We start from the raw sequence: 25724 nt of genomic DNA, 5'->3' as shown, positions 1-25724 counted from the left end.
TGTGACATCTAGTTGTACAAAACAGTATCATAAAAGCATTTATTATTCTGTTCAAGGGCCATTTCCAAAGATTTTATTTAGAAATATAAAAGAACATTAGAGCAGATACTGTGGGTCCCATCTTTCTTGTCCTCTCATAGCAAAAATCAACAAAACAAATTAATGGACAGCTTAGTAAGATACAGCAAGCACTGGTGTTTTCTAACTGCTGTGCCATAGGCAATGTGTCAGATGATGTAGTGTGAATACCGTGTTTGCTCTTCTGTAAAATTTACATTTAGAAATGTGGACAGGGGGGATCCCTGGGTGGCGCAGCGGTTTGGCGCCTGCCTTTGGCCCAGGGCGCGATCCTGGAGACCCGGGATCGAGTCCCACGTCAGGCTCCTGGTGCATGGAGCCTGCTTCTCCCTCTGCCTGTGTCTCTGCTTCTCTCTCTCTCTCTCTCTCTCTCTCTGTGACTATCATAAATAAATAAAAAAAAAAAAATTAAAAAAAAAAAAAAGAAATGTGGACAGGTTCTTCAGGCAGATGTTCTTACACTGGTTTCCAGAATAGTGCAAGGCTGTTGTTGCTGATCAATAGTGTGATGTCACGCACTTCAGTCTGTGCTCTAAGACATTCAAGAGATGCCAAGAAAGCAAAATACTAATGAGGGAGGGAGAATTCTGTTTCTCAGCCTGTCTTGGTTAGGGTGATCAAGTGTTATACTAAATTATAAAATGTTATAAAATCCAACCAGAAGTTTTTTTTTTTTTTTCAACCAGAAGTTTTTTAAAAAAGTTTGTATGTCTCCAGAACTACTCTTTTTTAATTCAAAATATATTTTAGGGATGCCTGGGTGGCTCAGTGGTTGAGTGGCTTCTCTCTGCCTATGTCTCTGTCTCTGTCTCTCTCTCTGGGTCTTTCATGAATAAAGAAGTAAGATCTTTAAAAATATAGATATATTTTTACAAGTATTCTGAATTATAACAATTTCTGTCAAGATCTAATATATCTGAATCTCCTACCCTCACTTTTCCTTCTCAGTAGTGTGTGGGGATTTACCACCCAGTAAGGAACTTGGTGTTTTCTTAGATGAGAAGACCTTTTAAAATATTTTTAATTCTCAAAATAAAAATGTTTTTATTAGTCTAAAATCTGTCAATGTGATGTAAAATAATAAACATTTTTTAAAATGTTGAAATCTGAGAGCATTTTGCTAATATGTATCAATCAATTACTGAATCACTTAACAATGTATATTTCTAAACCCTGATTATTCACATGGTTATAAATGCACAAAATACAATTAAAGTTTAATAAAAGAGCCAGTTACTTTAGATGCATATGAAATGAGCAGATTTTAACTGAAGGAAAATTACTTCCAAAGGATTCAGGATGTTTAGGTCTAAGTTAATAAATGCCATGGTCAACAATTTAAAGGTTTTATTAAGTGATACAATGAAAACCCAAATCTAAGCACATCTAAGTAATGACTTTGCTAACTGGTGCTGTTTAATTTTCATTTCAAGGAGTAATCCCTAAGGAATTCATAGTGATAAAGTCAGAGTTCAAAGATGGAACACATGACCTTTTTCTGTAGGACTTCATAACGTAGTTGAAGTGATAATATTACAAATAACAGTGATGAATCCTATGATAGAATTAAAAACAGAGCTAAAGAATCATAGGGGAACAATATCTGTACTTTTCCAATCTGTTTGTGGACATGGCACAAACTTTGGATTTCAAAAGTTGTCTCTCTCTATATAGACACCTCCCAACCTCACTCTCCTGTCCTACTTTACTCATATGGGTTATATCTTTTTTCCTTTTTAAGATTTTATTTATCTATTCATGAGAGACAGAGAGAGAGAGAGAGGCAGAAACATAAGCAGAGGGAGAAACAGACTTCCTGCGGGGAGCCCGATATAGGACTCAATCCCAGGACCCCCAGATCACGACCCCAGCCAAAGGCAGATGCTCAACCTCTGAGCCACACAGGTGCTTCTCATGTGGGTTATGTCTATTAACAAACACCATGAGAGAAATTAAAACATAAACTGTTAAATGTTTCTTTACATGTTTAAAAATCCTAATACATTCATTACATGATAACACGAATAACATTTTAAAGTAAAGAATTCCCCAAATAGGTAAAGAGTGTCATGTTTTCACATTTTTGCAAAACTCTTAGTGTCTGACTCAACAGAAGACAGTTTGAAACTCATATCTGTTTCTGAATTCAGTCTGTTGCAATACATTGTTTTGATTAAGCATATACAGAAAACAAGGCCTCACACAGACAGGAGGTCATAAAAGGGAAGAATAATTTAAGAGCAGTTTAACAATTATGGATATTCTTCTTTGGTTCTATCTCCAAACTTGATAAAATGCTTTCTTAAAGGTTATTGTCAGATGGGGTCATGTCATACACTTTTACATTCTGTTGTATTAAAATCCATAGAACTATTTTCAACTTTCATCATTGACAAAATATTGGTTTGCTGACTTATGAAGATCCTACATTGCCATATTTCATTATTAATTTAAAAATATTCATTAATATCAACCTTGATTTCCATTGAAAAATCCATAAATTCTGAGAAGTTGTCAAGGTCAAAAATGCAATTCCCCAATTCTCACTTGAAAACTTAGATTTTAGCATGATTAATAAAAACTATCAGTCATTTTCCTAAAAGACAGGTTCATTTGCTCATTTTTAGAAAAATGTCTGACACTTAAATCTGAATGACCATAGTTTGTCAATGACCATCATTATATCAGGTGTTCTTTGAAAAGAAATGAACTATTTTGCTTATAACATTAACAATCACACCAGTGCTCCTACTGGGGATAACCACTGTACATCACTACGTAGCAGACGTTTTTTAGGAGTTCTCACCATTTTTTTTTCCAACAGAATATTGAAATGATGTACTTAAGGATCTAGATTTCATAAAAGTAATTTTTACTTTCATCAAGGTCACTCTTAAGTAAAACAGACATAAAATTAGCATATGTAATTGTTTATTTACTTATATGGGCTAGTCCAGGGTGGTAAAAAATACAACTCTAGTCCCACTTTTTAATTTTTGTTTTCATTGCCTGACGTTTTGATGTCATTTTAAAACAAAACAAAACAAAAAACAGAACAAAACAAGAAAAAGTCATTTCCCAGAACAATGTCAGGCAGCTTTTCCTCTATGTTTTCTTCTGGGAATTTTATGGTTTCAGCTCTTACCTTTAAGTTTTTAATTCATTTTGAGTTGATTTTTGCATATTGTGTAAGAGAAGGATTCAGTTTCATCCCTTTGATATACATATACAGCTTTCCCAACATTTATTGTTATTGTTATTATTATTATTTTAAAGATTTTATTTATTTATTCATGAAAGACACAGAGAGAGGCAGAGACATAGGCAGATGGAGAAGCAGGCTCCTTGTAGTAGCCTCATGTGGGACTCGATCCCGGAATCCTGGGATCACGCCCTGAGTTAAAGGCAGACACCATTGAGCCACCCAGGTGTACCCCAACATTTATTAAAGACACTGTCCTTTTCCCTCCTGATGTTCTTGGAATTCTTGTTAAAAATTAGTTGACCATATATACTTTGTTTCATATAAATACATATATATATATATTTCACGTATATAAAAGTATGTATTGTATTTCTGGGCTCTCTATTCTGTTCTATTGCTCTATGTCTGTTCTATGTCATTGTCATACTGTTTTAATTACTATAGCTTCTAATTACTATATTTTCCAAAAATAATTGGAAATGAGTAAGTATGGTGTCTAAAGCTTTGTTCTTTCTCTTTTTTAAAAAAAATTGTTATTTATTTATGATAGTCACACAGAGAGAGAGAGAGGCAGAAACATAGGCAGAGGGAGAAGCAGGCTCCAATCACCGGAAGCCCGATGTGGGATTTGATCCCGGGTCTCCAGGATCGTGCCCTGGGCCAAAGGCAGGTGCTAAACCGCTGTGTCACCCAGGGATCCCAGCTTTGTTCTTTCTCAAGACTTTTTGGCTATGCAGGATTTTTGTGATTCTATATAAATTTTAGAATTGTTTCTTTCCTGTTTCTGTGGAAAACTTCACTGAAATTTTGATAGGGATTGCATTGAATCTATATATCACTTTGGGTAGTATGGGCATTTTAACAATATGAATTCCTCCAATCCATGAACACAGGACCTTTCCATTCATATCTTCTTTGATTTCTTTCATCAGTGATTTACAGTTTTCAGTGACAGATCTTTCACCTCCTGGGTTAAACTTATTTCTAAGTGTTTTTATTCTTTTTGATGAATTATAAATGGGATTGTTTTCTTGATTTCATTTTTTGGAGATATCGCTGTGGTATAAAGAAATGCAACTGTTTTTGTATATTAATCTTGTACTCTGCAACTTTACTCAATTCATTTATTAGTTCTAAGAGTTTTTTTTTAATACAGTCTTCAGGATTTTCCACATTTAAGATCATGTCATCTGCAATCAGAAATAATTTTACCTCTTTCTTTCTTTCTTTCTTTCTTTCTTTCTTTCTTTCTTCTTTCTTTTTCTTTCTTTCTTTCTTTCTCTTTCTTTCTTTTCTTTCTTTCTTTCTTTCTTTCTTTCTTTCTTTCTTTCTCTTTCTTTCTTTCTTTCTTTCTCTTCTTTCTTTCTTTCTTTCCCTGTCCCCTATAACAACCATAAATTTTTTCTCTGTATTTATAAGTCTGATTTTACTTTTTGATTGTTTATTCATTTGTTTTGTTTTTTAGATTCCACATGTAAGTGAAATTATATGATACTCATAAAAAAGCTTCTGCACAGAAAAAGAAATAATCAACAAAATGAAAAAACAATTTATAGATTGGGAGAAAATATCTGCAAACCAATTAAGAGATTAATATGCAAAATGTACAAGGAATTCATGTAACTCCATAGCAAAAAACAAACAAAACAAACAAACAAAACCCCCAAATAATCCAATTAAAATGTGAGTAAAGAATCAAGGATCAAGGTGAAAAAGGCATATACACTGAAATTATTTTGAGATTTAAAGTACCTTTTATCAATTTACTGTCATGACAATTAAGATTAGATACTTGTCTTTTTAAGTGCTCAATTTCTTTGTATAAATCTAACTATATTTTGAAAAGTGAAAGAAAGTTAACATTCAGACTTTTTAAAAGTAGATTCAAATGAATTAAAAATAAATTGCATTCTCCTTTATTACTAATAATTATTATTAATCCAGGTATTTTACTAACCCATGGCTATTTAATTAAGTCAAAGGTTTTATTTTTGAGACTGAAATAGTACATTATAGATATTGGCTTAAAAATGCTTATTTTATTAACTTTATTACTTATTATTATTATTTTTTTTTAATTTTTTATTTATTTATGATAGGCACACAGTGAGAGAGAGAGGCAGAGACACAGGCAGAGGGAGAAGCAGGCTCCATGCACCGGGAGCCCGACATGGGATTCGATCCCGGGTCTCCAGGATCGCCAAAGGTAGGCGCCAAACCGCTGCGCCACCCAGGGATCCCTATTACTTATTATTTATTTAACTTTATTCACTGTCACTTTATTAAAATAGGGAACTTTTATTTTTCTAGTAAGAAAAGAAGATGGGTATTTTATTGAATTTTAAAATTATTACAATTAATAAATCTCAATCTCTCCATGCTTAAGTCCTAAGCTTTCATAATAAGAATTTAAATATTGGTATTACCCTATACATTGTACACACCAATACTTGGGTGATAATATTTGCAAAGAAATTTTATAATTGTCTCTCTCCAGTAGAATTTACTTCAATTTTCCAAGAGCTGCTTCTTTTTTTTTTTTTTTTTTTGAGCTGCTTCTTTATATTTGTCTCCTATCACTGAAAAATATGAATGTGTAACATTAAAAAAATCAATATAATTCATTCTTTGAGCTCTCATGTCTCTGTGCTCTGATATGTGCTGTGATATACTCCTCCAACGTTTACAATTTGACTATCACAGGATGTGTGTTAACAATAATTACAAGCTTTGTTTTTTATGTCTTTGAAAAATTTAAAGTCTCTCATATTAAACCACATTATGAACTATCAAACCACATTATGAAATGCATCATCTAGAAAAGAGTGGTTATAGATAAAATTATAGTAGAACTGGAATTAACTAGAATAGTGACCATTGGCTGTGTACACAGCATCCAGTTCCAGCTCTTTCCTTCTTACTAGAACCTGATTTTGTCCAGCTATCTGCCTTTGCAACATGCAACTCAAGTGCCGTGGTGGGAATCTCTCACCCAAAGTACCATGGTAGAACTTGTTATTCTTGGGCTGATGGTTTCCTTGCCCATGATCAGTTTAGGAAAGAGGATATGACCTAAACACGACTAATGATGTGTGCACAGAACTTTTCTGGTGGTTTCTGTTGAATGTTTTCTGATAGGGATGTAGCCTCAGGCAAAAAGAGAGGCATCCCTCCTCTCCAGTGGATGTCGCCTGGATGTCATCATTCAGGAATGCTATAGCTGTCATTCTACTAGTTAAAGATGAAGGTGATCCTAAGGTGGCAGAGTAGAGATAAAAGGGAAAACAGATCTTTAATTTTCATTCTTGAGCAAGAGAATCAATCTGTTTCCCCTTTTATCTCTACTGAATCAATCAGCCCTAAAGCCAGTGTCTTTTCCTCGACCTGCTGTCATACGTAATAATACTCTTCTGTAAGTTGTTTGATGTGGGTTTTCTGTTACTTGCAGCCAAAAACATTCTAACTGATAAAGCAAACCTACTGTTGAGCTTTCTTAATCTAATGGTGGAAATGGCCATCCCTCTCTGGGCAGCCATCGCAGTTAGTTAAGGTGATGACCAGAATCCAGGCCATGCCTCCTGTTTCCCTGACTAGTGCTCTTTTCACCAATGTGTGCAATTGTTATTGCTTTGAGTGTTATGCAGTTTGTTAATGGCAAATAATTGCTAATCCAGAAGTTACTACAGGAAGGGGAATTCAACTACAAAAGAGACTCAAATTGTAAGGATGACAAGGAATAACAGGAAACTCACTACCTTATGACCTCTAAATTATTTTCAAGTGGTCTATTTTAAACATAAAGATAATCTATTTTCAGATCTAAGAAGTGCAAAAAGTGAATACATAAGAAAATATGCCCTAAAATAGGAAGTCTATGTACTTGTTTCTGTCCTTTGTCCCTCTTCCTCTTCTCCTCCCTCTCTTCTTCCCCTTTCAACCTCTCCCCTCTCTCCCCAGTCTAAATTTAGCATGTCTAACAATATGTTTCACTGACTCGAAGAACAGAAAGGCATGAAACAGCTCAGTTGGCTATAATACCATTCTTATTTTGAGAGCCACAGTTTTACTACACAGACATAATAGCAACTAGGCAGTTACTATGACTTTTCTTAGCAAATGAACAAAATTAAATCTCTTCTTTATTCTATGGGGTTGAACAGTGGCCCCCAAACGATATATCAAAGTCCTAACCCCCAGAACCTTTGAATGTTACTTATTTGAGACAAGATTTAAAAAAAAATTTTTTTTAATTTATTTATGATAGTCACAGAGAGAGAGAGAGAGAGAGAGAGAGAGGCAGAGACACAGGCAGAGGGAGAAGCAGGCTCCATGCACCGGGAGCCCGACGTGGGATTCGATCCCGGGTCTCTAGGATCGGGCCCTGGGCCAAAGGCAGGCACCAAACCGCTGCGCCACCCAGGGATCCTGAGACAAGATTTTTTGCAGATGTAATTGAATTAGGATTTTGGAGGAGATTGTCCTGGATTCAGAGCCAGCCCTAAATCCAATGACAAGTGTTCTTACATGAGAAGAGAAGAGGGAACTTTGAGTCCAGGGCACAGTGGACATGAACATGTGAAGGTGGAGGCAGAGACTGAAGTGATGCTGCCACAGCCAAGGAGCACTTGGAGCCATCAGAGGCCAGAAAAGGCAAGCAAGGCTGCTCCCATCATGATTTGGTAGGAGTGCAGCCCTTCTGACACTTGGATTTCTGACTTCTGGCATCCAGGACTGTGAGAAAATAACTTCCTGTCATTTTAAGTACCAATTTTGTGGTAGTTTGTTAGGCCAGTCCTAGGAAACTAATAAAATTAAATGGAATTATTTGAACATAAATAGCTCCATTTGTTATAAAGTTAGTAGTCTTAATTGAAGTTACAAATGACCCCAAAATCACAAAAGTTTGTATATGAACCAATTCTCTAATAAGATAATAGTTTCTTAAAAATCAAGGATACCCCTCTGTTTATCATGACCCACCTAAAGGTATTAAAAATGTTTTTCTTTTTTTAATTAGTGATTAATCAAAAGGTCACACAGCTCCATGATGTGGCTCCCCTAGAGGCCAAGCAAATGGGAGATAGACTTCCACCCAGGCAGGAACACTTTGTCAATGAGTTCTGTCAGTGTTGGCGACCCAGGGCAAATGCAGTGATAAGGTAACAGAACATGAAAAAGCATTATTTTTTAGAAAAATCATTTGCTGATATTTGATGGGGGCTACCAGTGAGGCTGACCTGATAATGAGTTGGTGAGCTCCTCTGCTTTAGGATTTTTATTCCCTTTAAGTTAGGGTCTCAGTAAGTAGGCATGGAGAAAATCATGCCAAAAGGGCAATTAAAAAGTCCAAATGAAAAGCTCTGACTGATCCAGAGATTTGGGCCTTATTCTGTCCTTATTTATGGTCTCTGTGTATCCAGTAATAACCTGATTTCATGGGTTTGGACACAGTAACAGGAAACACCATGCAGAATCTGCCATCAGCCTGAAATGTCCAGGTGAAAGGCACTGGAGAAGATGGTAGGTGATGCCCACTCTCTTTCTTAAAGCAGAATTAGAAGGAATCTCCTGTCCGACCTCTTCGAACAAACCAAATAGGTCTCTGCCAAAACTTCCTCTAGGTTCTATAATCTTAGACTTGTTGGTAATTTTCACCGGGATCAGAAAATTCACTAATATTTAAGCAAGTTATTATACTAATTGAGATTTTTGAAACTGCCTTTTGTTGGTGTTTTCGAAATCAAAACATAGGAAAAGTTACCTGTGGAACAAAGAAGTTCACTGTTAGCAGTATACAACTGACAGCTGGGAAGAATTACCATGAGTTGACCAGGATTGCTGATTTGCCATTACATATGAGATGGAAAGTAGTATGGAAAGAAGGCCAAGTGCTGGTGGCATGAAAAACAACTGACAACAGCCCTAGGGACCTTTGCTGTAAAAATGTCATTGTGGCTGTTCAAGGACACAAAGCTATCTATAAGTAGGTACAAACCCTATCAGCACACATCGACCTTCAGAAGTGTTATAAGCAGGGCTCCTACTGGAAACAAGATAGAAAAGGTCAAGAAAAACTACCTGAATGTTAAGACCCTGTGTGAATAGTTCAAATTATGGCTGCATGGGCATCTCAACAAATTGGGGTCTCAGGCACAGTAACAGATGCTAAAAGTAGTGCACTGCATTCTTGTATCCAGTCCTAAGTGGTTCTGGAACACTGATACACATACATATATAATATATATATTTTATATATGTACAGTATATATATAAACCAATTTTAAAAAGAATAAGTTATAATCACAGGTGACAAAATCATCTGGTAGTTCATGAGGAAGTTAAATAGTAAATCACTCATGAGCAAAGATATGGAAGTTCTGCCAAATAAAATTAATAGAGTCAAATTACATTGTGTGTACAGACCTACACACTCACACCTACTATCAATGACAAAATAAATACATGCTTTTTTCTAGCACATTTGGGTTATTTATAAAAATCGATAGGTATTGGGATGCCTGGGTGGCTCAGCAGTTTGGCGCCTGCCTTTAGCCCAGGGTGTGATCCTGGAGTTCTGGAATTGAGTCCTGCATTGGGCTCCCTGTATGGAGTCTGCGTCTCCCTCTACCTGTGTCTCTCCTCTCTCTTTTTCTCTCTCTCTCTGGGTCTCTCATGAATAAATAAAATAAAATCTTAAAAAAAAATCAACAGGTTCATATGATAAAATAGTATTAGTAAACTCAAATGATCCAAACTATACAAATTACATTATACACCTGTAATACAATATAACTAAAATTTATAATAGATGATTAAATATTCCATACACATAAAAAGTAAATAACATATTTCTAGGACTATCTGAGTTAAAAAGGAAATTACCAGTTAAATTACACAATACATTTTAATGAAACAATACATGCTAAGATTTGAAAGACATACAAATCTTAGTATGTATTGTTTCATACTGTGTTTCAGGGTTTTAGACACTTAAAGAGAAGTGCATAGAAAACATGTTTTTAAAAATATTTTTATGAATAAAAAAGGTTGAAAACAAAGAACTCAGACATTCAATGGATGAAGTTTAAAAAAAAAAGCAACAGCATTTCAATAAATAAAGACATAATAAAGACAATGGCAGAAATCATGAAGAAAAAAATGAGAAGTTTCACATAAGAAAAGGTCCATATGAAAGGATTAATAAAAGAGACTTGTGGCAAGTTAGATGAAAGAAAAAAGAGAAAAGGTGGAGATGAATTAAGTACAAGATAGAAAGGGAAAAAATGAACACACAAAATCTAAATATTAATAAATATAATAAAAAGCTTGCAAACAAATGAATACTAATTAATTTGAAAACATAGATAAAAGGATATATATTTAGAAAAACATAAAATGCCAAAATGGTTGCAGGAAAAAAGCTAGAAAACTTGAACAAAAAAATATACTCATCTCCTAACAGCCCATATCTAGACTTGAGTCTAGAACTGAGTTTTACCAAACTTACAACGTAGGCTTAATTAATATCCTCTGCAAGATATTCTAGGAGAAAAGAAAAGGACAAAAACCTGCTTTCGCTTTCTGAGTCTGGGCTAATGTTGATTCCAAAATAAGATATGAAAAATACAAAAAAGTCATATGGCTACATTTTACTTATTAATGAATAACAAATCCCAACATGCAAGTAAGGTTTATTTCAGGAGTAACAGTATGGGTCACATCAGAAAGTGTCCAAATGTATCTCTCAAAGTTAACAGACTATATGAGAGAAATCCCATGATTACCTCAGCCAATAAAAAATTACATCATTGATAAAGTTCAGTATTTTTTATGAGAAAATAACTCTTACTTTATCAAGAATGGAAAAGAATTTTCTTCATTTGAAAGGTTAAATACCAAAAAAATATTTTATTTCATGCACAAGTATTAGATACATTTAATTTATTAGTGGAAACATGGGAGCTATGCTTTCCTATCACAGCCTTAATGTAAACAGGTCCTGGAGAATAAGGAAAGGAAAAAAAGAAAGAAAGGAAATGACCATGAAAGAAATAAATGAAACTATCAATATCTGCAGGCAATGATTACTGGCATATAAACACAACCAGAGTCAACAGAAAAATAAACTATTAGAAACAACCAAAGCATTCAACAATCTTGTCAATTATAGTAAACACACGCACAAAAAACAGGATTTCTCTACACTAATGATCATTAATTAGAAAATAAAACAATACCTTCCCAAGAACAAGAAAAACTGTAAAGTATCGAGGGATTTTGTTGCAGAAAAATTTAACATTTAAAAGAGAAGCTGAGTAAAAAGAGGGCATTACATGTTCCGAGATAAGTTGCTAAACTAACTTCAGAAAACAAGAGCCAAGTGTGTGGGGGAACAAATGCCACACCAAATGTCCCAGCATAGTGTGACACCATGGTAATTTAAAACAGGAAGCGGGCAGCCCAGGTGGCTCAGCGGTTTAGCACCGCCTGCAGCCCAGGGTGTGATCCTGGAGACCCGGGATTGAGTCCCACTTCGGGCTCCCTGCATGGTGCCTGCTTCTCCCTCTGCCTGTGTCTCTGCCTCTCTCTCTAGCTGTGTCTCTATGAATAAATAAATAAAATCTTAAAATAAATAAATAAATAAATAAATAAATAAATAAATAAAACAGGAAGCATGTTAGTGACAAGTAGACAACACAGAATAGAGAAACCAGAGAAAGGTGTGTGTGTGTGTGTGTGTGTGTGTGTGTGTGTGTGTAATGTATGCACCATAATGACTGAAGGGATAGAAAGTTCAATGAATGGACAAGTGAAAACTGACCCCCTACGTATTTTTTTAAAAAATAGAATTCTTAATTCCATATACAAATCTGGATACCGGATAGATGAAAGGCAAAAGTATTAAAGGCAAAATTATAATGCTAACTGAATAAAATATAAGATAGGATCTTCATGATCTATGGGGTAAGTAAGTATTTTGTAAGAAAGGGACTGAATGAAGCCCGAGTCATGAAAAATTTGAAAACATCCACATTTGCAAATCTGCGTTTAATGCAGGACTCCATAAAGTGACAGATGACAGGGGTGAGAAATTATTTACAATGTCTTAGTAAAGTAATCTCATATTTAGAATAGACAAAGAAACCTTACAAAATAGCAAGAAAAATGCAGGAACTCTGGAAGGAAAGTGGACAAATGATATAATTGGGGAATTCCTCTAAGAACAAACCCCCAAAGCAAACAGAGATAGGGAGAAATTTTCAATTACTTGGGATTAGAAAAATGTGCATTAAAACACAACTGCATACCACATTACACTTGTCAGATTTGGAGAGGTCAATAAACAATGGAAAGTATCAATAAGAATGTGAGAACAGAACCCTCACCCATCCAATAGATGTGAACAATGGAGATGCATTCTGGAAAGTCACCTGGCAGTACATATTTAAGGATTCATATATCCTTAACCCAGTGATCTCATTCTTTTTATAGACCCCAGAAAAATTTTCACATTGAATCATAAAAACACAGTAAAAAATGTAATTACAGTATTGTTTGGGATAATGAGAAGTTCTAGCAATCTAGTTTCCTGTCACTAGGAAAATGGAAAAGTAAAATATAATGGATGCAAACTATGGGGTATCACGTAGCAGTTAGAAGCAACTAGCAAAATGGACATACAGAAATGCAAATGGGTCTTAAAAGCCATAATGCAACATGAATAAAAATAGGAAACACAATACGTTATAATACAACAGTACTTAAGTGAATTAACAATGCAGTACATGTTCAAGGAATCAACAGTACACATTTATAAGAATCCTGCAGTTTCCCATCAAACTTATTATAATGATTATCTATAGAGAAAGGGAGATAAATGGGGTTAAGGATGGGAAGGAAATAGACTGATCAAATATTCCAGAAAGGGATGATGATAGCAGCCATCAAGTAACACAATTAACTCAATCTGGAGCTGAAACAGAGAGAGAGGGGTGAGGAGAGAAGCGGGGAGGGAAGGACACCCCTCCAAAACAAGTCAACTGAAAGAAGTGTGAAATCTAACAAGTCAACCATTATTATTTTTTTTTAATGTTTATTCAGGTCCTCTGTCCATTTTTATTTATTTATTTATTTATTTATGATAGTCACAGAGAGAGAGAGAGAGAGAGAGAGAGGCAGAGACACAGGCGGAGGGAGAAGCAGGCTCCACGCACCGGGAGCCTGATGTGGGATTCGATCCCAGGTCTCCAGGATCGCGCCCTGGGCCAAAGGCAGGCGCCAAACCGCTGCGCCACCCAGGGATCCCCCACAAGTCAACCATTATTAACAGTCATATGCCTATTACAATTTACCTATGCTCTGAATTCGTTTTCAGCCTGGCTGTCTATGGTTTGGTATATGATACCACTTAACATAACTAATAGGTCCAATTATGCTCCTTGAGTACCTGACACAGAGTGGAAAAAAGTATTGATATGATCATTAATACACATCCATTCCAAAGAATATAGAAAAGCTGAAGGAGATTATGGTTACATCCCTAAGCTTATGAGACCAATTCTAGGCATGATCCATTAGTTAACTACCAATCATGTTTAGCTAGAGGTTTATCTACACACTTCCAGCATCTAGCCATAATACCCAGCATTATTATCTTTTGTTTAAAAGAAAACAAAAATATATACAGGTAATAGAAGAATCCAATTTCCAGTGATTAAAATCTGGAAATGCAAACTGTGGCCTCCGGGCCAAATTTGGTCTATCACCTGCGTCTGTAAGTAGTTTTATGAGAGCTCAGCCACAGCCATTTGTTTACACAACGTCTCTGGTGCAGAGCTGAAGAATTACAACGGAGACCTTAGGATTTGTAGAGCCTAAAATTTTTACCAGATAGGTCCTTTACAGATGAAACGTTGCTAGACACTGATCTGAACAAACAGGACCTATTTTTTTCATATAAGAACTCTGAAGGAGGCAGTTATTACTGTTGGTCCAGTGGTTTGATGAGAACGCATCTCAAGCTCAAATATTTGTCCTTCTTCTTCCCATTTCTCTTATGCCCATCTCCTCATGGGCACAGAATGGCTGCTGCATTTCCAACCATCATGCTTTTCACGTACGAAACAAGGAATACAGGACATTGCTGGCTATATCAGCACACAAAATCCTTTCTATACCTTCTAACAGGTTTAAATTTCTATTTCATTGGCCAGAAACATACCTTTCTAACTACGGGAAGTGTAAACAAGGGATAATCTAGGTTTTTTTCCCCATCTCTATGGTGGCAATGGGAAAGGAAGAAGTGAGTTACAAATGGATGCTGAATAAGCAGAAAATTAAATTAAATCAAGCCCCAAGCTTAAAATGTCAGTCTCACCAGGCTTCGCATAATAGAATGCCTTTCATGTACATACCTCCCATACATTGTGAGGGAAAAGTAGTTCTCTCACTCTCCCAACCTAAAAAACTCCCTCCCAAATTAAAAATAATATGAAAATTTAAAAAAAATGAAAACAAACAAAACAAAAAGAACCCCAAATTTAAATGGTAAACCATTCAAGTTAGATCACAACACAGCTAACTCCAGGTGTACCTGACCTAGTCATGGGAACTTTCTCAAAGCAGAATTTTTTTTCTCCAGCTGGTCATGGAAGACAAGGCAGAGAGCCAAAGCTTGAAAAAAAAAAAAACCTGTTATGCCATCTCTGTGCTGGGGAGGGAAAGAACCCCGTATATCAAGGATTTCAGGTAGCCCCTAGCTCTGAGAGTAGCCCCTCCTTTAAGGAAACTGGTCCAGTTTCCCGTAAGGAAACAGGGTTGTCGAGTCGAGGGGCTCTAAGGAACTAAAGTCACCAACTATATTAGGAGCTTTGAAGCAGATTTTTCTCTAGAGCCACCAGATAACTCAGTCCAACTAAATTCAGGGCTGTGAAACCCCAGGCAGAGAAACCAGCCATACTACACCTTTTGCCCTACAGAGCGGTGAGCTCATAAACAGGTGTTTTTGAACCTCTGAATTTGTGGTGATTTGTTACACAACAGTAGAAAATGAAAACTGCACTATAATTACTGTTAGTGATGGGGAACTACAACCCTTGGAAATAATGATGGTCCAACTACACTGGTTTATTTGCAAAAATTTGGAACTGGAATTAAAGACAGAAAAGTTGACTTTTTGGACTGCTGTCAGAGTTGGCTGAACCAGCTCGAAAACCAGGAGGGTATTATGGCAGCCCCAAGCTTCCGAGGACCATCTCCACTACACCAAGACAATCCTTTCACAAAAGGATAGAAGGGATTAGTGGAAACTTCCAGGCCACTGCAAATCAGGTTAAAATTTAATTTTCTAGTACACTGGATTTGTAATATGATTAACTCGATTAAAAGATAGATTATAGAAAAGGAGAAGTAGGAGAAAATTGTTGCATTTTTAAGCAAACACAAGCTCTCTTTCTCGTCTCTCTGTCTCAATACAAAACAAAACGAAACAAAATAAAACAAACAAAAAATCTTATTTCCCTGAACACTAGATAGCAAGAATTCCATCATTTCTTCAGGAGGTCAAATTATGTGTGACAATGACACTGAGTAGAAGCTATGTACCAGCTATCACCAAAACAAGCGATTTCACCGAATCTCAAAGCCCACAGTTCCCTACATTAAGAACCTGTTCTCTAACCAATAAAATCAGTTTAGTGGCTGCTACTGATCTGTAATCTTGGAACTTCAATGGCATATTCAAATTCTATTTTTGTTTTTTGTAGAAGTATTAGCAGTATAAAGGCTTTGATTTTTTCAATATTACATAAATTAAGTAAATACGAAAAACAGCATTGCTATTTATAAAGTTTCTAGATAGGGATCCCTGGGTGGCGCAGCGGTTTGGCGCCTGCCTTTGGCCCAGGGCGCGATCCTGGAGACCCGGGATCGAATCCCACATCGGGCTCCCGGTGCATGGAGCCTGCTTCTCCCTCCGCCTGTGTCTCTGCCTCTCTCTCTCTCTCTGTGACTATCATAAATAAATAAAAAAAAAAATTAAAAAAAAAATTTTATAAAGTTTCTAGATAGATATCTATAGTGAGGTAAAAGTATTAATTCAAGAATAAATTCTCACTGAAATATTTTTCAAGTTGTAAGTTGTAAATGAATATGCATTCATTACTTGTGGAATAATATGTGATTTTCCACAAATGGCAGAAAAACAATTTATCCTCAGTGAACATGATGCAATAAGCATGTCTCCTGTTGCATCTGTCAGATACTGCATGATGAGCCAGACGGGGTGAAAGAGAGAATTTTTTAAAAAACCAAAAATGTATTCTGAAATAATAAAGAGCACTGGATCTAAATCCATTAAATCCATGTAAAAATGCTTCAGAAATGATGGAAATAGTCATAACAGGGTTGTGCGATTGAATATTTTTTCTCAAAATACTATCTGATTTACCACATACAATGACATGTTTGAAGTTACAAGTTACTTTATCATGCAGATTGGTCTCAAAACTTTTCTGAAGTTGGTATGAATTATTTCCCTGGTTTCAGAGATGCAAAATCTGAGGCAGAAACGACTTGTACAACCATAGTTGTTTTACATGTTACCTATTATCTTACAAGAAATTATCATCTTACTTTGTGAGCTATGGTATTATTTGCATTTTACAGATAGTAGAATGAGAGAAAGATATTAAGTCATATTACATTTTTTTTCTGATGTAATACCATTATGGATGATTGCCTCACACACAATTGGATAGTTTTTAAAAGTCGAATAAAGACAATAATTTTGCTAACATAAATCATACTTCTATATACTCTAAGTCAGTCTAATGGATATTTTCTAAAAGTCTGATTTCTTTTTTCTCAGTGAACAGATATTTGTTATGGAGCAACAGGCGATAAACAAAAATTCTGATTACTGAGTGATCTATTTTCCGTGCATCCTTAAACTGCAGAGAGTGATTCTTATTGGAGATATCTTAGATGTTGTAAAATTTTAATGGACCTGATTCAAATATTACAAAGGTCAAGTTTAACTCCGGGAGTTCCCTATTATTATGAAATCACAACTTCTGATGCCCTCCATGTGAGGAGGGTCTGAACACCTGATCTCTCTTGTTCATCGTGGCTTTAGAGTTGCCCATTCTCAAGACCCACCCATCTCTGTTCAGAGACACCACATAGGTGATGCATCCTGCCATGGGCATTTTACCTCGTCTTTTCATCCTACATAAAAAACAACTTTTCATATTCCATTTTTTTGCATCTCCTCTGAATCATTAGCATGTGATCAGATAATATGGATAAAGCAATAAATAAATGATCATGGGGGATGCCTGGGTGGCTCAGTGGTTGAGCATCTGCCTTCTTTGGCTCAGGGCATGATCCTGGAGTCCTGGGATCGAGTCCCACATCCGGGTCCCTGCATGGAGCATGCTTCTCCCTCAGCCTATGTCTCTGCCTCTCTCTGCGTGTTTCATAAATAAATAAATAAATAAATAAATAAATAAATAAATAAAATCTTTTAAAAATTATAAATAAATGATCATGGGTTAACATGTCACTGTCTCAGGAGCCAATGTGTATATTAACAGGAGCTTATGTTAAAACAACAACAACAACAACTGAGATCTCTTCAAGATAAGAGATAAAAGATGGATGAACAAATGAATGAATATTATACCCTAATGTAAATGATTATTACTCTGGGACCTTCCAGCAGATACCTTAAGAGAAACCAAACCTTTGAACACCCTTCACATCACACCAAGTGTGTACTGATCCGAGCAGATAGCCAGCCACTGGAATCAAATGAAGGCTTTCAACATAGCACACTATATGCATGTGCTGCTTACACACTAACCTATGGTTTTGCTCCTAATTTTAAGGATATGCTATATTTCCAGGCAGCTATTTTTCATAAGGATGTCTTCATCTTTTCCCCAAGTTTCTCAGATGTTTGCTTTACATAAAGATAAATACTGACAAAGAGGTAAAGCAGAGAAAACAAAATGATGTTTTCAATGTCAGGTTGTAAGGGAGTTAGAAATAAGATTGGTCCCCATACAGGCATTGCTTTTCCAGCATCGTGTAGTCCTCATCACAGAAAATTCACATAGTTCTATCTTCATTCATCCTTTTCAGGGATTTTATTTATACTTTCCTCCCTACAGACAGCACTCATATTTATTTTATTAAAATTTCTATGAACTGTTTCTTTTTCATCTGCTTAGAAAATTAAGGAAAATTTATTAGCTGATTCTATGTAAATTGCTTTAGTTCAGTTTTCATTGAGGATAAATTTGTTTTGAATATCTGTTATGACAATTATATACAGCTACATTTTCAACCCTAATGCATTTTTAATAACTTCCTTCAGCAGCTAGTGATTTGAATTTCAAATTCCTTTCTACCAAGAAGTAAAAAAAAAGTATATACCATTTTATAGCAGTTTCATATAAAAATTGATTTATGCGGCAAGATCTCTCTCACAGTAAACATATCAAATGTCTAAATGGGACCATTAATACTCATAAGCTTTACAATATGTATGTTCCAGATAGAGCACAGCACAAAGTTAAAGTTGGCCAAGAAATAATTCCATCCTTAGTCCCTCACTAAGGGATATATTTCATTCATTTGATTGATTTAGTCCCTCACTAAAGCTGGACATATTTCATTCACTTGATTGATTATTTTGATTGGTTGCTATTGAGTGCTAGAGCAGATTTTAGGGCATATCAAAATAACTGACTCATCATAATTTTAATGTACTTAATAATTAATAAATAGAACAATTGGAGAAATTCACACAAGTCTCTTTTAAGCTATCTTGAAAAATGAAAATTTTTTTTCCAATTCTGGGGATCCAATCTGAACTGAAAATTAATTGCTCAAAGGAGAAGAAAGATTTTTAAATATGTTAACCTTTTTCAAAAAGAGATCTCCCTTTATTTACCTGACGATCAGAGGGAGCTAAGAAATTTATAGATTTCCAAAAAAAAAAAAAAAAAGGATTCAAGATTCTACAGATGGAAGAAGCCATGGGAAGTGATAGTTCACTTTTGATTTTGCAGAAGCAAAAGTACATATATGTCAGGATAAAAATCACAAACATTTGTGATTGCTATTTTGCCTCAATGGCTGGTTGTTTAGGGCTTTGTATTTATTCATGAGAGACACACCCACACACAGAGGCAGAGACACAGGCAGAGGGAGAAGCAGGCTCCACGCAGGGAGCCCGACGTGGGACTCCATCCTGGGTCTTTAGGATCAGGCCCTGGGCTGAAGGCAGCGCTAAACCGCTGAGCCACCGGGGCTGCCCAATTCGTCTAGTGACGAATTAAGGCCATTTGACATCTGGATGGTGTCCTCATAGAGAGGGGAAGCCTCAGGGAAAAGCGGGACACACAGCCTCTGATATTGTCTTCTCTTCTCTTTCATATTTTCAAATGTCAATATTCTTCAGAGTTTTCTTTTTGGTAACATAAATAATTCTCTCTTTAGAATTGTTAAAACTTTCAATTGGAAGTTCCAGTTAAACATTCTTGATAATTACTATAAATTTTACTGTTTTAACATTTATTCTACTTGGCATTTCCTTTCAAGTGCCACTTTTCATAATTTTCTATCATTTTTTGGATTAGCTGGGTTTTTTGTTTGTTTGTTTGTTTTTTGGTCAAGTGTCAACTTTTTTGTTTTGGAACTCTTGTTAAACTTAGAATTGAAATACTTGTAAAACACCCTGAATGTGACCATAAGGCTGGTACCAAAGCCCACATCTTTTAGAGGAAAGAGTTTTACTTTGCATTGATTAAGCCTTCACAGAGAGGCATTAATAATACACCCACGTTAACATCACCTGGGCATCTGCACCACAGTCTGGCTGCAGCTCTGTTTAATGAAAACATCTATCTGAATGTACCATAAAGATACCTAATCTAACATGCCAAGGATGCCTTCTCTTCACCACTGACAACACCTCCTCTGCACAGGATCCCTGTCTCTGTAACAGCTTGACCTCTCATCTGTCACCCAGTCTGGAAGAGACAGCAACACATCCTCCTCTCTCTTCCATTTCTCCTACATGCAATCGGTGAAGGCTCATGAATTTTACTCGAAGCTTGCTCTTCTAGTCTTTCCTATGTTCATGAATCGCACCATCCTCTTCTCTCTTGCTCAAGCCCAAACTCAGGAATCTCCATAAGTCCTACCTACCTTTCACTCACACTCCACATCTACTCCTGACATACATCAATGTTCACCAACCATATCCAAAATGCTTTCTACCAACCCTAGCTCCAGCACTAACATCTGTACCCAAGTCACCATCCCATCTAGCCTAGACTAATAATGGCTAATGTTTACCACAATTTACTATCTGCCAAGTGAGTAGTTACATACTTAGCTATAAAATGGAATTCATTAATAGAATCTTATTATATTTAATCTCATTAAATGCCTATAGTACCATTTTATTCCCTACCATAAACCTTTTTGCATTATAATCTGTTAAAGTATCATAATCTTAATCTGTCAGAGGAGAAAAGTTAAGTACATGGAAGTTAAATAGCATATGCAAGTACACACAGCTCTTAAATATGGAAGCTAGATTCTAGAACCTACAATCTTACCCACTGTGTAGTGTTGTTAAAATATTTTTATTCCAGCTCTATTATTGAGATACAACTGGCATATAACATTATGTAAGTTTAAGGCATATTATGTGATCTTTTGATACATGTGTAAATTATGAAATGATTATTAAAACAAGGTTAGTCAGCATCTCCATCATGACTGGTCAGAGGGTGAGATGAGTAAGTTCTGGACATTTAATGTACAGCAATGGTAACTATAGTTAATGATATTGTATTATATACTTGAAAGTCGATAAGAGAATCAATCTTAAAATGTTCTTATCACACACACACACACACACACACACAAATGATTAAGATTCTTGATCTTTCTCAACAATCTATTTTCCAGGATGAGCTGTCTCCTTCTTGAGGATTGTACCCCAGTCATGAGTGCATAGACTCTAGATATATTGGCTGGACAACATCCAGCCAGCATTCATTGCCATTGACCAGTGGGCAATTCCTCTGACAAGGAATCCAGAGTATCCAGTATGCACAGTCTCTCAAAATTTTACTCAAAAACTAAAGTTCACAGACTCATATCTCACAACTTTCCAGTTTTTCAATACATAGTTAAACATTTATTAACTATTTAATTATTTAAATAAATAAATATTTATTAAATAATACAACAAAATAAAAAGTTTTTAAAATATTGCCATGATCATAACCATCATACAAAATACCAGTATAACTTGGAACTTCATATAATTTTTCATATAATTAGAATAGGTACCACTGTGCTGGTTGCTCCTTGATATCCTATCTCAAATGGTCTTCAAAAGAGACATAATACGTACTCATGAGAAAATCAAACTCTCATGAGCTAGTAAGTGGCTGGACAGGAATTGAACTTGGATTCTCTGCCAGTAAGTTGACATTAATATATAGAATATCTCATAGAGAGTTAAATTCAAATGTTAAGCCCTCTGACATAGTTTCAAATATGATATAAATGGTTGTCAAGTATTTATGTAATAGAACTGGTTAGTACATTACTGTAGAAAAATCTATTTTTTAAATAAATTTTATTTTTTAGAGCAGTTTTAGGTTCACAATACTGAGGAAAAGGTACAGAGATTTCCCTACAACCCCTGCCTCTACACATGCACAGCCACCCCCATCATCCACATCCCACACCAGAGTGGGACATTTGCTTTCAACTGACAAATCTCCTTTGATACAACATAATCACCCAAAGTCCATATTTTACAGTAAGTTTCACTCTCAGTGTTGTACATTTTATGAGTTTGGACAAATTTCTAATGACATACATCCACCATTAGGGTGTCATAAAGTATAGTTTCACAGTCCTGAAAGTCCTCTCTGCTATATCTATTTATCACTCCCACCCCCAAACCCTGGCAAGCACTCTATTTTAATAAAAGGAGGAACTGGACTACTTATCACATAAAATAAAGTCCACAAAATCCTTACATTATTCAGGGTGACTTACTTAGTGTTACTGACCATGAGAAAATAAATTGTTTACTGGGCTTATTGAGGCATTTTATCAACAAAAAATACCACTTCACAATTCAGAGTTCTAGCCATGAATTCTCCAGGTAATTATCAAATACTTAGCTGCATTTTGATGTTATCACCAAAGACAACTTTAGATGGCATATTTTAATGTCTTTCTAGGGTTATATCCTACATAGTTTTAATTCTTTGTAAATTGACATTTCATTCATAGAATAAACGGCCACATCCTACACATCAGCATAGTTGATGAGCCTTTCTTAGCAAAGCTATAAACAGCAACTACTACGCACATTAGCGGAGTCATTAGTGCGGTTAACACCAGCCTCCAAAGCTTTATCTCCTAAATATTGCCCACAGCTTAAATCAAAGTAACAAATGCACAATTAACCTGAACAGAGAGAAAATGTCTACTCAGCACGTTGGGAAATGATGTAGTTGAATTATGAGTCATCTCATTTCGCAAAGTAGCCATAAAAATGAGTCTTTCATTTTGCAAACGTACCACTGGCATTTACAGCAGATGATTAAAATAAAGCAGAAAAATAACTTTTGCATTTTATCAGAACAGGGACATTTTATCCTGGTCATGCATTTTTGCCTCTGTGGATTTCATCTATCAAAAGAAATGTCTCTATGAGTTGATGCCAAGGGTCCACTTATTCCCTAGCGATTCCGAACACTGTGACTTACCTTATGAAAGTTTCTGAAATACGCTGCCTTTTCATCTGGAAATTTTTCTAGCCTTCTGGGTCCTTTACTGGAAGCCTTCTTGAAAACCAACCAGCATCGTCTGAAAATCTGAAAGCAAATGAAGGAATCTGATCATCTATCTTTTTACATGAGTTTTGTAACGCCAGGAATTTATCTATTCAATTAATCCATTGAAAATAAAAATTTTTTAATGTACTTACAGAGAGAACAGTTCTTGAGTCCTAACCAGGTTATTCATTAAAATTATGGCAAACTTTTAATAACACAATATTTAATATAAAAACGACTTTTGTGAAAAGATTTTATGGTACGAAGTTCTCAGTGTGCTGGCTTCAATGGTCTTTAATCTAATTAAATCATCTGAGGTCAATACATATGAAATATTTATCTCAGTATGCCAGTGACAGAAAAATTCTGTTTTCCATGCTAATGGAGTCACTATTTAAAAGATCAAGCACTTGTATAATGCTCAATTTTCTATCTTTCACAAATCACCATGTTTTACAATTTACTCATCTTATAGGATTAATATACTCCAAAAGAACAAATGCTCATATATTAATTTAGAAAACAGAAAGATATGTGTTTTTATAATGGAAAAATCTGCCTTCCCTTTTATACTTTCTAGTAACTAGCACTTGTTAAATGCTTATTATACATAATACACCTAAAATTTTATATGCACATTTAATCCCCCTACATACTACATGAGGTAGTTTATCTCCATTTTAAGATAAAGACAGTGACAGTGTCAGGATTTGAACACACCTCTGTCTGATTCCAGCTTTAGTAAAAAAAATAAATAAATAAAAAGCAGAACCATTAATTCTACACACACAAACCATTATTCCTGGACTTTGCCCTTATTTCAAAGGACTAATTAATAAAGTACCTTGAGTTGATGTCCCCTCTGTCAGCCACCCACCCCAGGTATGTTTAAGACAAAAATAATAAAATGAATCTCCTTTTGGTAATTGGAAAGGTCTAGAAATGCAAACTGGCCACAATTTTAAATTTCAATACTTAGCACAGTTTTGTTGGAGTATACACTCTCTGTAGCCATAAACAAATGCACCGAAGGAAAACTCACAGACCTTGATCATTGTATTTCTCTCTTCCATTTCTTTATTCAAACTGCAAAGTTGCTATACTATGGCTTTTTCTTTTTTCCGTCTGTCCTTCCTTCCTTCCTTCCTTTCCCTCTCTCTCTCTCTCTCTCTCTCTCTCTCTCTCTCTTTCTTTCTTTTTCACTAATACTGGCCAGATAATATAACTTCTTTGGAGCATTCATTGTTCATTACTCACTAGAAGACAGTGTTTCCCATGTTAAAAAGCACTCTATGAGTAACTATATAGAAGACTTCTCATTGGGGTACCTGGGTGGCTCAGTGGTTGAGTGTCTGCCTTCTGCTCAGGGTGTGATCCTGGGGCCCTGGGATGGAGTTTCACATCAGGCTACCTGCAGGGAGGCTGTTTCTCCCTCTGCCTATGTCTCTGCCTCTCTTTCTGTGTCTCTCATAAATAAATAAATTAAATTAAAAAAAAAGACTTCCCATAAAATCAGTAAACAGAGTATCAGTGCACACACTTTCACTTTACTCCTGCTACCTTTCTTAGCTTCTCCCCATTAGCTTTGAAAAGCATCTGAAGGATGACCCTGAGCTTTGGCTCACATCTGTGTGTCTCTCCTTCTCTACCTGGTTTGAGATCTGACTCCTCTGCCATGATTCCTACCCACATACACTTGGAAGTAAAGGGTTAAATTATTCCCTCAGATGTCCTGGCGTTCTTCCTCCATACTTGTGTTTATTTATTTTTTTAAGATTTCATTTATTTTTTAAAGATTTTTAAAACCCAGCCACCCTCACACTTGGGTTTAGCACACTGTGTTCTAATTAGTGATTTACTAGTTGGTCCCTTACTGAGCTCCACCCCCACAGTAAAATACGATAAAAAAATTGTGAATACTAATTATGATATAACATCAGCATATGGTTTAACTTTAACTCAATTCTACATGGTTTTTTTTAGCATTATAGATTCCCCTTTTTAAGCTTTAAAAAGATATTTATATTTTAAGTAAATTTAAGGTAATAAATTTAGAAAATGCAAACATATAAGAAAAGGCAGCTTGGTACAATGAAAAATTAATAAAGCTTGGTGTTGGTTTGCAAATTTAGGAGTTCGCTGAGTGAAATGTGAAACTGGCCCATTTACATAGAGGGCAAGGAAATACCCAAGAGTGAGGCAGGCCCCCATCCCCCCAGATTGGTAGGTAGTAAGTTTAATGAGCAAGGGAACTCACATACAGGACTTGTCTTGGGCGGCCACAGGACAAGCACATCTCAGCACCCTCCCATCAAATCTTAAAAGTTGACATTGAGAAGCCTTAATGGGGTTCAGTCACACATTTAGTCCAGATGATCTCAACAACACATTGCTCTCTTAAGATTATGTGCTTGAAACGTCTCTATCTACAAGTAGGGTGGGTGGAAGGTACCTTCCAAGAATGAGAGAGGGTGAGGTCCAGCTCTCAGGTCAAATGGTGATAATGTCCTCAAAATGACCTTACCCAACATTTTGGAACCTAACAGGTAGATTTACAT

General features: G+C 35.7%; 1 protein-coding gene across 2 annotated transcripts in view; it reads right to left on the bottom strand.

The window, feature by feature from the left end:
• Positions 1-25724, bottom strand: part of DOK6 (docking protein 6) — a 358944-nt gene that overhangs the window by 226570 nt on the left and 106650 nt on the right. The window contains exon 2 of one of the 2 annotated variants that reach the window (XM_072758090.1): positions 23098-23205. In XM_072758090.1, the coding sequence (XP_072614191.1) occupies positions 23098-23205 (108 nt within the window). Of the gene's footprint in view, positions 1-4495; positions 4694-23097; positions 23206-25724 lie in introns of those variants that run through there. The other variant, XM_072758089.1, reaches the window with a different exon arrangement.

The sequence above is a fragment of the Vulpes vulpes genome, chromosome 5, assembly GCF_048418805.1.
Source record: "Vulpes vulpes isolate BD-2025 chromosome 5, VulVul3, whole genome shotgun sequence".
Taxonomy (NCBI): domain Eukaryota; kingdom Metazoa; phylum Chordata; class Mammalia; order Carnivora; family Canidae; genus Vulpes; species Vulpes vulpes.
The sequence above is the reverse complement of the archived record's forward strand: the minus strand, read 5'-3'. Positions and strand labels throughout refer to the sequence as shown.